This window comes from Salmo salar, chromosome ssa22 (genome assembly GCF_905237065.1).
Source record: "Salmo salar chromosome ssa22, Ssal_v3.1, whole genome shotgun sequence".
Classification (NCBI taxonomy): domain Eukaryota; kingdom Metazoa; phylum Chordata; class Actinopteri; order Salmoniformes; family Salmonidae; genus Salmo; species Salmo salar.
This window is the reverse complement of record NC_059463.1, coordinates 42,782,417-42,794,655: the sequence shown is the minus strand read 5'-3', so window position 1 is coordinate 42,794,655 and position 12,239 is coordinate 42,782,417. Positions and strand designations below refer to the sequence as shown.

The 12,239-nt window shown below is 47.2% G+C and overlaps 1 protein-coding gene across 1 annotated transcript in view; it reads right to left on the bottom strand.

The window, feature by feature from the left end:
- Positions 1–626: 626 nt before the first annotated feature.
- Positions 627–12,239, bottom strand: part of LOC106583444 (serine/threonine-protein kinase WNK2) — a 74,202-nt gene continuing 62,589 nt past the window's right edge. The window contains exons 16-28 of the mRNA XM_045705314.1: positions 11,613–11,783; positions 11,285–11,327; positions 10,732–10,950; positions 9,600–10,510; positions 9,225–9,282; positions 8,780–8,853; positions 6,237–6,928; positions 5,888–6,114; positions 5,320–5,544; positions 4,660–4,758; positions 2,810–2,854; positions 2,208–2,545; positions 627–1,837 (exon numbers count right to left, since the gene is read on the bottom strand). Coding sequence (XP_045561270.1) covers positions 1,466–1,837; positions 2,208–2,545; positions 2,810–2,854; positions 4,660–4,758; positions 5,320–5,544; positions 5,888–6,114; positions 6,237–6,928; positions 8,780–8,853; positions 9,225–9,282; positions 9,600–10,510; positions 10,732–10,950; positions 11,285–11,327; positions 11,613–11,783 — 3,474 coding nt within the window. The 3' untranslated portion in view covers positions 627–1,465. The remainder of the gene's footprint in view (positions 1,838–2,207; positions 2,546–2,809; positions 2,855–4,659; positions 4,759–5,319; positions 5,545–5,887; positions 6,115–6,236; positions 6,929–8,779; positions 8,854–9,224; positions 9,283–9,599; positions 10,511–10,731; positions 10,951–11,284; positions 11,328–11,612; positions 11,784–12,239) is intronic.

Genomic DNA, 12,239 nt, shown 5'->3' with positions numbered 1-12,239 from the left:
TACCTCTGAAAGCTAAACCATACACATGACCACATTATCCTATCTTATATCAAATGGCCTCATGCTTGTCTCCAGAATGAATTGAAACTACTGTTCAAGGCACTTTAAGTTCAAGTTCTTCCACATTTCTTCAGACTATTTCAAGCACTTGTGTTGTATGCATTTCAATGAAGTTTGAGAAAGTTGAAATATATTACAACATAAATAGCAGAGTAATAAAGCAGAGGGTAATGGTAACCAGATAATCCAGGCTTGTAACCAGCGGTACCAGGCTTTTAACCAGGGGCTCAGGCTGGTAACCAGGGCGACACAGCTGGTAACCAGAGTGACCAGGCTGGTAACCAGGATGACACGGCTGGTAAACAGGGTGACAAGGCTGGTAACCAGGGTGACCAGGCTGGTAACCAGGGTGACAAGGCTTCACAGTGATGGCAAGATGGTGAATGGCTCTCTGCTGAGTTAGGACAGAGCCCTGCAGCACCTAATGTACACACGCTCACACAAAAACACACAGGGGTTACTGTATATACATACACATACTGTACACACATATGGGTGATTTACACACAAACATGAACAATTTATGTACAAAGACATACAGTATGAATGAATAATATACAAATAGATCATGTAAATACACAAACGCTTTATACACAAACAAACGAATGGATTATGCACATACACCTTATTTATGTACACTACAGCACATTCACACAGGTGATAAGATAGACATACGTCCCTTATGTACATAAATATGAGGTATGTCAATTGAGGTTGATAATGTCACACACATTGATAACAGCATACGCTGAGTGCACAATACATTCAGAACGTTCCATGTTCTTTCCATGACATAGACTGACCAGGTGAATCCAGGTGAAAGTTATGATCCCTTATTGATGTCACTTGTTAAATCCACTTCAATCAGTGTAGATGAAGAGGAAGAGACAGGTTAAAAAATATTGTTAAGCCTTGAGACAATTGAGACATGGATTGTGTATGTGTGCCATTCAGAGGGTGAATGGGAAAGACAAAAGATTTAAGTGCCTTTGAATGGGATATGGTAGTATTTGCCAGGCGCACAGGTCTATGTCAAGAACTGCAACGCTACTAGGTTTTTCACGCTCAACAGTTTTCTGTGTTTATCAAGAATGGTCCACCACCCAAAGGACATCCAGCCAACTTGACACAACTGTGTCAACATGGGCCAACATGGGCCAGTATCCCTGTCAACATGTGCCAGCATCCCTGTGGAACGCTTTCGACACTTTGTAGAGTCCATGCCCCAACGATTTGAGGCTGTTCTGAGGGCAAAAGGTGGGGGGCAACTCAATAGTAGGAAGGAGTTCTTAATGTTTTGTACACTCAGTGTGTATACAAATACTTATTAAATAGATAGATGCTGGTTAAATAGAAACAGTTTACATTGTGGTAAGGGAAGACTAGAGCTCTAACTACATATGACTCATTTTGGAAACATAGTTGGAAGACATGGTGCTATAGCGGTTAGAGGTTTCTGGGTTTGGGGTCGGGTGGTTCGTAGGGTGGACCGGGGGGGTGGTGCCCAGGTTGGGGACACTGCAGGTAAAGCAAACACCCCTGAACCCAAGGGGGACAGCAGCTCAGGCCAAAGGCTTACACAGAGGGGCGAGAGGGGCGAGAGCAGCAGCCCCCCAAACAGGTCTGTGCCTGAATGGGCCAGCACGTAGCCAGGATGGAACCCTGCCTGTCTCGGGGAGCTGGTCTTCATCACTGAGCCCAGGGCCTGGTTCTCAATCATCGGCCATGACAGGGGGAGCTGGGGGCCTTCAGAGCCAGGGGCTGTCCTGGCAGGTGCCTGAAAAGAAAGATATGGAGGTGAGCTTTCAGTCACCACAGAATTTCACCTTGACTGTACCAGACCTGACTTCAAATAGTATTTGTTTTCTTTTAAATACATTAAACATTTGATTAAGTCTGCCTGCAGTGCCAGCTGGCAGGGTCTGCACTTTTAGGACTATTGCATCAGTTCTATTGTGCCAAACATGCTCGATCAAGTGCAGTTAAATAATTTCATAATTTTATAGAAAACAAACACGATTTGAACCCAGGCCAAAACTATACACACGCTATCCCCACAAACACAAAACATACATTACATTTAGCTACACCACTACTAATGGATAATATATAAACTCACATACATACCGTATCCAACAACTACTCACATCTGGAGCGCTGAACAGTCTGTCTCTTGTTCTGGGCCCCCCAGGGTCCTCGTTCCAAAGTGGTTGCCCACTGAGGCTGAGGGAGCTGGTCCGCGGGCGCCGGGCAACACCCAGGGCCTCCATGGTCCAATCATCCACTATCCTGTGAAGGGAGTCTGTGAAGGACTCTGTGTAGGAACCCATGTAGGTGCCGGTGTAGGTGCCTGTCTTGTTGTTGCTGTTGTTGGCCTGGGCTTGGGCCAACCCTGCTACTGGCTGGTGGGGATGAGGGGTAGAGCTGTCTGTCTGTTGTTGGGGCAGCTGGGTGGATGCACCTTGGCCTGGGCCTGCTCCAGTCCCTGGGAGATGGACATACTGTTCAGACCCTGCCTCAAGTTCAAACTAGCTCTGTTGCTAAAGCATGTTATTTTAACTAAATGTAGCTAACATGAACACTAGATGGCCAATCCTGTTTGTAAAATGCATTCTATCTAAAAACATGTGCTTATGAGAGCAACTTTGGGGAAAGAAAACAGGGTATAGGAGTAGCTACAATAAATACATAATACACATAGATTGGGGTTTTCTAAATGGCTAAGGTCTTTGCTGCAAGTTATACTTACCCCTTCCACGCTCTTTTCCAAGGCAGAGTCGTTTCAGAGTTGACCCTAGGGGACAAACAGAGTTAGGACTCCATGCAGCATGAAGACATAAACACACAGACGTATGTCTACAAACATACAGACACGCTGCTGCACAGAGCTGCTCAATGGCCATATGCAACATTATCACATACAGTACATAAAACTGTGGGAAAGCATGGTTCAGTCAACTATCTGAATACTGATGGACAAGGCCAATCATGCAGTCACTCCAGAAGTGAGCTACAGAACTGTAAGAGGTCTGAGAGAGAAAATGAGAGTGAGAGAGAGAGAGAGAGAGAGAGAGAGAGAGAGAGAGAGATCCTAACCAACAGGGTGCAACATAACAGTGGCTGTGTGTAGCCATGCAGACAGGGTCCACTACATAGGACTGCAGGGGCAGAGACAGGGATACATTGAGAGGATCTGTGCCAAGCAGACAGGCAGGAGAGGAGAGTAAGAGTGAGCTGACCACACAGTGCTGCTGCAGTGCATCACTATACTGTACATGCACTACTCAACAGCCAAGCACAACAGACAGAGAGAAATATTTAACTAGCTCAGAGAGATACAGAGGAGAAGATGGGATGGGGGGAGGGGGGAAGAGAAATGTTAGAGGAAAATAGATAAGGTAGAGGATGAAGAGATGAAGAGATGAGGGATAGGAGTGAGACAGTAAAGAGAAGGAGATGAAGAGATGAGGGATAGGAATGAGACAGTAAAGAGAATGAGATGAAGAGATGAGGGATAGGAATGAGACAGTAAAGATGAAGAGATGAGGGATAGGAATGAGACAGTAAAGAAAAGGAGATGAAGAGATGAGGGATAGGAGTGAGACAGTAAAGAGGAGGAGATGAAGAGATGAGGGATAGGAGTGAGACAGTAAAGAGAAGGAGATGAAGAGATGAGGGATAGGAGAGAGACAGTAAAGAAAAGGAGATGAATTGATGAGGGATAGGAGAGAGACAGTAAAGATGAAGAGATGAGGGATAGGAATGAGACAGTAAAGAAAAGGAGATGAAGAGATGAGGGATAGGAGTGAAACAGTAAAGAGGAGGAGATGAAGAGATGAGGGATAGGAGTGAAACAGTAAAGAGGAGGAGATGAAGAGATGAGGGATAGGATTGAGACAGTAAAGAGAAGGAGATGAAGAGATGAGGGATAGGAGTGAGACAGTAAAGAGAAGGAGATGAAGAGATGAGGGATAGGAGTGAGACAGTAAAGAGGAGGAGATGAATAGATGAGGGATAGGAGTGAGACAGTAAAGAGAAGGAGATGAAGAGATGAGGGATAGGAGTGAGACAGTAAAGAGAAGGAGATGAAGAGATGAGGGATAGGAGTGAGACAGTAAAGAGAAGGAGATGAAGAGATGAGGGATATGAATGAGACAGTAAAGATGAAGAGATGAGGGATAGGAATGAGACAGTAAAGAGGAGGAGATGAAGAGATGAGGGATAGGAGTGAGACAGTAAAGAGGAGGAGATGAAGAGATGAGGGATAGGAGTGAGACAGTAAAGAGAAGGAGATGAAGAGATGAGGGATAGGAGTGAGACAGTAAAGAGAAGGAGATGAAGAGATGAGGGATAGGAGTGAGACAGTAAAGAGGAGGAGATGAAGAGATGAGGGATAGGAGTGAAGTGAAGACGAGGAGAACCAAGGAAGATAAAAGAAGAGGACATGAGAAGAGGAGAAGGAGAGCAGTGCAGGAGGACAAGGAGCAGTGTGAGTGGTGGAGCGATGGAGGAGAGGATGAGGAGAAGAAGGAGAGCAGTGCAGGAGGACGAGGAGCAGAGTGAGTGTTGGAGCGCTGGAGGAGAGGAGGAGATACAAACAGATAGACAGAGACACAGGCCCACTGAGGAATCTAGCGCGTGGTTTGCTACTGGATTTATAGGTCACTCTCTCTGGCGGTGGAGGGTTAGACGGCCAGCCTGTGGAGAGGAGGAGAGGAGGAGGAGAGGAGGAGGAGAGGAAACACAGGACATCAGGGTAAGAAGAGCACACAGCTCTGAACAGAACACACATTAGAGATGAGTTTGAACAACAACCCATGTCAGAACCATAAAGGTTAAAGGCTGCAGATGCCTGATTAAGGTCGATGTGACCGAAACGTTGCACCATCTTACTTCCGTTTTGATCCTCCTCTGTAACTGTGATAAGACTTTACATGTTCCATCATTTGCTAAGGCATCCCATTGCAGTCCTTCCTCTAAACATGAGAATGACCCAGAAGCTGTATCCGTAGCTTGTCACTTCAATGACATTACTGTAATAAAATGGATAGTTAGGGTTGTAAAATTCTGCACCTTTTCCCAAAATTCCCAGGTTTTCCCGAAATCCCGGTTGGAATATTTACTCAGGACGGAATAAGCAGGAAATCTGGAATCAACCAACCAAAAACCCTGGTAATTTTGGGAAAGTTACCAGAATTTTGTAACCCTAGTGATAATGTTCTCCATTTGCATGACTGGGATGTGTAGTTTGTAGGTCACCTTGGCCTGGTGAAGCTTGTGGTCCTGTCCTCTCTGCATGTAGTCCAGCTCCAGCGTAGATGTTGTCTGAAGAGAGGGAACCCTTAAGGGAGCAGGGCTGCTTGGTCTGGACGGGTTCAGAGGTGGAGGTGAAGGTATCCAAGTGACTGGTACCTGAACGGGCTCTTCTGTCCGACTGTACTGGAGCTTTGGCTGGAGACCCGTTCAGACTGACTGTAGGCTCACCTGCACAGACAGACCAACTTAAATATTACACACAGAAACCTGCACAGAGAGACATTATGTGCATCACAAATGGCACCCTATTCCCTATTAACTGCACTACTTTTGACCAGGGCCCATATAGTGCTCTGGTCAAAAGTAGTGCACAAAATAGGGAATATGTTGCCATTTGGGACATAGACATACACATTATTACAACTTAGCCCTGCTACTCCATTTAAATTATGACAGTTACCTTGCCTTACCAGTTACCTTAAATCAGGCAGACAAGCCTGTTTCAGTCCCTTCCAGAAGAATCTTTCAGATCATCTTTCAGAAGTGACTGGTTTTGGTGCCTTGTACTCACTGGTTTTGCCAGAGTCGCTGGTTTTGGTGGTGACATGCCTCAGCTGTTGTACCAGAGGACTGAGGAGTTTTCCAGCCTTCAGTTTGTGCTTGTGCTTGATCCTCCGCTTGGGGGGAACTGTGTGAGAGAGACCCAGGGGGGGTGAGGTGGCTTTACCCAGCCTGCGGTACAGCAGCTCTATCTCCCCTCTGTGGTGGGCCTGCAGCTCCGAGAGCTCCTTTAAATGTCTGGGTGGAGGAGATGGAGGGATGGGAGAGAAAAGTTTTAGATAAAGGGTAAGTTGACTTACTCAGATGATGCTCTTCTAGACTCAGACACACCCACACACACAAACACACAGCTGACTTACTTCTCCCTGAGTCTGGTCAGCTCTCTCTTCATATCCGAGTCCTCTATCTCAGAGTCATTATCACTGCTGACATAGGCCGAGCCATGCACGCCCCCCTGCCGGCTCAGCGAATCAGAGCTCTGCACACTACTACTACGGCCTGAACGGCGCAGGAAAGCCACCGCTCTCTTCATGAGGTCACTTCCTCTACGCTCCCCTGAGCGACCGTGGCGTGAGGGCGTGGCCGGGGCCAGCTTGGCCGGACTACTCTCCGCCCCCGAGTCCGAGGACAGGAAGCGCGCGTGAGCGTGGACTGTAACATCAACAGACATGGAGGTGGATGTGGAGGCGTGTGGCAATGACCCCCGTTTGGCAATGGCGGGGGGTGTATCAAGGTAGAAGTCTGGCGGGGCGGAATAGCGGCTGCCACAGGTCCTCAGGGTGACGTCATCCTCGGTGCTGACAACTAAGAAACGTCCGATAATGGTGGAGGCGGCCTGGGCACCGCTGTGGTGGTCTGAGAGATGGCCAGCAGGGTGCGCCGGGGAAGCAGCGCTGTGGTGGTCTGAGAGATTGCCAGCAGGGTGCGCCGGGGAAGCAGCGCTGTGGTGGTCTGAGAGATGGCCAGCAGGGTGCGCCGGGGAAGCAGTGCTGCTCCAACTCCTCTGCTTCCGCTCTCCAGGCGTCACCACATCAGGAAGGCCTGTGATCATCTATAGATAATAAAGTTATTGTTTAAAGATCTCTGACACGTTTATACCTACTTTGCAGAAATAAAACAAACAGGGAATTATAATATCAATCCACAATATCACAAACTCAATTTATAAGACGTTAGTCAAGCATTGTAGGTACAGTGAGGGGGGAAAAAGTATTTGATCCCCTGCTGATTTTGTACGTTTGCCCACTGACAAAGAAATGATCAGTCTATAATTTTAATGGTAGGTTTATTTGAACAGTGAGAGACAGAATAACAACAAAAAAATCCAGAAAAATGCATGTCAAAAATGTTCTAAAATGATTTGCATTTTAATAAGGGAAACAAGTATTTGACCCCTCTGCTAAACATGACTTAGTACTTGGTGGCAAAACCCTTGTTGGCAATCACAGAGGTCAGACGTTTCTTGTAGTTGGCCACCAGGTTTGCACACATCTCAGGAGGGATTTTGTCCCACTTGTCACGTCCTGACCCTTGTAAGAGGTCATTTTCCATAGTAGACTGGTCAGGGCGTGACACGGGGGTGTTTTGGGTGGTTTTGTGGTTTTCTGTTTCATTGTGGGTTTTCTAGATTTCTATTTCTATGTTTTGTTTTCTATGTTTTGGCCAGGTATGGTTTCCAATCAGAGGCAGCTGTCTATCGTTGTCTCTGATTGGAAGCCATACTTAGGCAGCCTGTTTTTCATGTGTGGGTGTGGGTAGTTGTTTTCCGTTTTGTCAAGTGTACCTTACGGAACTGTTGTCGGTCGTTTGTTGTTTTGTTGAAGTGTTTTTTCCATTAAAGAAAAGAATGAGCACTATACACGCTGCGCCTTGGTCTCCTTTAGACGACCCCTGTTACACCACTCCTCTTTGCAGATCTTCTCCAAGTCATTAAGGTTTCGAGGCTGACGTTTGACAACTCGAACGTTCAGCTCCCTCCACAGATTTTCTATGGGATTAAGGTCTGGAGACTGGCTAGGCCACTTCAGGACCTGTGCTTCTTATTGAGCCACTCCTTTTTTGCCTTGGCTGTGTGTTTTGGGTCATTGTCATGCTGGAATACCCATCCACAACCCATTTTTCAATGCCCTAGCTGAGGGAAGGAGGTTCTCACCCAAGATTTGACGGTACATGGCCCCGTCCATCGTCCCTTTGATGCGGTGAAGTTGTCCTGTCCCCTTAGCAGAAAAACACCCCCAAAGCATAATGTTTCCACCTCCATGTTTGACAGTGGGGATGGTGTTCTTGGGGTCATAGGCAGCATTCCTCCTCCTCCAAACACGGCGAGTTGAGTTGATGCCACAGTTCTTTTGTGTTTCTTCCATTTGCGAATAATCGCACCAACTGATGGTCTTGTAGCCCATTCCAGCCTTGTGTAGGTCTACAATCTTGTCCCTGACATCCTTGGAGAGCTCTTTGGTCTTGGCCATGGTGGAGAGTTTGGAATCGGATTGATTGATTGTTTCTTTGGACAGGTGTCTTTTATACAGGTAACAAGCTGAGATTAGGAGCACTCCCTTTAAGAGTGTGCTCCTAATCTCAGCTCGTTACCTGTATAAAAGACACCTGGGAGCCAGAAATCTTTTTGATTGAGAGGGGGTCAAATACTTATTTCCCTCATTAAAATGCTAATCAATTTATAACATTTTTAAAATGCGTTTTTCTGGATTTTTTTGTTGTTATTCTGTCTCTCACTGTTCAAATAAACCTACCATTAAAATTATAGACTGATCATTTCTTTGTCAGTGGGCAAACGTACAAAATCAGCAGGGGATCAAATACTTTTTTCCCTCACTGTAGATGGAGTCACTAAGAGGTAGTAAATAGTGGCCATGGGGCACAAAAATGTAACACAGTAAAGTACCTTAAACTGGCCTCTGGATCCAGAGCCAGAGCAGGAGGTAGAGTGTGGTATGTTTTGTCTCCTAGACATGGGAGCTGCAGACAGAGAGAGAGAATGAATGTCCAGGTTCTCTAAATGACTACAATAAGAGCTGTTAAATAGGTTAAAGGAAAATAATTGAAACCTCTGTGGATCTTGAAATTGATCACTGTCATAGACAGCTGTTTGAGGGATCACTATAATGTTGTATCCTTCATACCACACCATAGAATGTACACACCACACTATAGAATGTACATACACACTATAGAATGTACATACCACACTATAGAATGTACATACCACACTATAGAATGTACATACCACACTATAGAATGTACATACACACTATAGAATGTACATACCACACTATAGAATGTACATACACACTATAGAATGTACATACCACACTATAGAATGTACATACCACACACCGCAGAATCACTCAAAGTGCTCAAACTGTCCATCCTCTCTGGAATCTGAGGCTGAAAGAAAGAGTGGGGAGGGAGGGAGAGAGGGAGAGAGGGATGAGAAAAGAGAGAAGTGAAACAGAGAAAGACAGTTGACAGGGAGAGAATAAAGAGCAGTAATTTTAAAGGGATAATGGTCAACATTTAAGGATGAATGGTGGACATAGATTGCGTGTACTTTACATGTAGTCTGGGGTGTGAATAAAGTTACTTTTAAGGACTAAACAAATCTCAGAACAGAAAGTATGGTTGCATACCAAATGTATTGCACTATTTAGGGAATAATAGGGTGCCATTCTATGATTTATACGGAATAAAGATTCTGTGTTTACCAGCTGTTCCCCTGTCCGGTAGCGCCCCTCCCCAATAGGTCGCGGGGTGCTGCTTCCTGAACCCAAGGTGGCGCTGTCTGGCCCAGGAGGGGATTGGACGTACTCCGTCCCCGAGCCTGGCGTCTCCGCAGCACTGCCTGATGGATACATGGGGGCGTACTCCTGGTACAGCAGGTTCCTCAGCTTCTCGTCCAGAGTCTTGATGGTGCTGTCCACAAAGCCCCCTCGGCCCCCCACCCCTCGCCCCTCCCCATCCGACTCACTGGGCCCCCCTGCTGTGTGCTGGTGGGGGGCAGGGCTCTGGGGCAGCGAGGGGGCCTTTGCTCCACCCATGGAGAAGGGCTGCTGGAGCACCACAGGCGGCTGGGAGCGGTCAGGGCGGGCAACGGAGGGGTAGGAGAGTTGGAGGGACTCTCTGGCCGAGGAGGTAGAAGGGTCCTGGGAGGGCAGAGGGGTGAGAGGAGCTGCGTTCCCCTGGGCTCCACCACTCACATCCAGGGACATTGGCATGGCCAGTGGGCAGCAGGGCACCTCCTCCACCATGGAGGCAGCACATGCCATCTCCGCCATCTGCTGGACGGCATGGATGGGGGAGATGGCACCAAGACGCCCTCCCCTCTGGTGCTCCTCTCCAGGCACGGAGCTACGAAGACCTCCAGAGGGGGCCGCTGGCAGAGCCAAGGCTGACTGGGTGTGATGCTGCCTGGGCAGGGTAGAGCTGTAGGCCTGGCCCTCTAGAGGATGGCCTGGGTGGACAGATGGGGGGCCAGAGGGAGCTGAGACATGGGACATAGCCAGGAGGAGAGGGTCTGTGGAGGACAGGATGGGAGGGCTACAGAGGCCATAGCCCTCGTAGTTGAAGCCTCCACTCCCCCCAGACACAGAGTTAGCTATGGAGGAGGACGCTGATACTGCAGGAAGAACCGAAAGAAGACACAATATAAGAGTAACATCCTGTTTGTCTACAAATGTACAACGGGACCACATCCAAAGAACTTAAACGGATAATATTTCAAACTAAAGCACATATATTGAGGATGTCGTTCATTCGTTCAGCACTAGAGGACAACATGGTACCGTTACTCCACCAGGATGACATAGTACTGAAATGTTAACATGGAAACAAAGTCACCTCTGCCTGAAGCAGTCCCTGCAGTGCCACCATCGGCAGACTTGCCTGGCACCGCACTTCCATCAGGCTGAGCAGTCCCATCATGTTGAGTAGTTGTAGTCCCATCATGTTGAGTAGTTGTAGTCCCATCGGCAGACATGTTTGCAGTCCCATCCTGGTTGGAGGTGGGAGTCTCCTCCACTGGGCAGATGATGAACCATCGCTTCCCTGTGTGGAGCACTGAGAGAGGAGAGAGAAGAGAGGAAAGAGAGAGAGAGAGTTAGAGAGAAAAGAGAGAGAGAGAGAGAGAGAGAGAGAGAGAGAGAAAGCGAGAGAAAGTGAGAGTGTGAGAGAGATAGAGAGAGCGAAGAGAGAGAGAGAGAGAGAGAGAGAGAGAGAGAGAGAGAGAGAGGAAAGTCCTCAGCTATGGCAGCCAAAACATCACAAAGTCCTCAGTACAAGCTCCTTTCAAAACCTTCCTCCACAGACATCCCAATCACAAACAGAATAGATAGAGGATAAAGGAGAGGGAGACACAAGAAGAGAGAGAAAGACAGAGAGAATGGAGTCTTACCATTCTGCTGATAAACAGGCTGGGGTGCTCCAGGCTGCTGACTCTTTAGAGAGATAGAGACAGACAGAAGACAGACATTTGAGTGCGTGTGTGTCTCTCTCTCTCTGTCTGTGTGTGTGTGTGTGTGTGTGTGTGTGTGTGTGTGTGTGTGTGTGTGTGTGTGTGTGTGTGTGTGTGTGTGTGTGTGTGTGTGTGTGTGTGTGTGTGTGTGTGTGTGTGTGTGTGTGTGTGTGCGTACGTGTGTGTGTGTGGTTTCTTTTAATGAACGTTCAAGAGAGTAGACTAGTCCCTGTGTGTTAGTGAGTTGTGTTTGGGATGTCCCCCTCACCTCTCCCCCCGGCCCCCAAGAGGTGTGTCCCAGTTGGGGACTGCCCCCCAAAGCGGAGTCCGTCTCTCCCTCCATGTCCTCGCTCAGCATGTCCTCAGCCCTGTCCACGATGTCCTTCAACTGGTCAATGAACATCTCCTTCTCTATGGGTAGGATGAAGAAATTCTCTGCCTACACACACACACAAACGTGCACACACACACACACACACACGCACACACACACACACACACACACAAAAACACGCACAGAGACATGGACACCATACACACACACAGGATGTAACCACACATAAATAATTATGAAGATATAATACTTCAGGAACAAATAACACTTCAGGAACAATCGTAACATACAATAATTATACAATATCAGCAATATACAATATCAGGAAACGTAAAATGACAAAAGGAAATACTATAGATAGTGAAGTGGATGACCCAACAGTACAGGCTACATTAATTTCCCACATCTTCTGCTGTAGTGCATTGAGATTGGTGACAGAGGAGGAACCGAAGGTCCATAGTCCTTTGAGCATTTGCTCTAGCTTGCCTGGAGTGGCAGACGGTCTGCTTTGCAGTTTTGGGACTATTCTAATTGGTCCATTAATCCTTAAGAATGTATTAA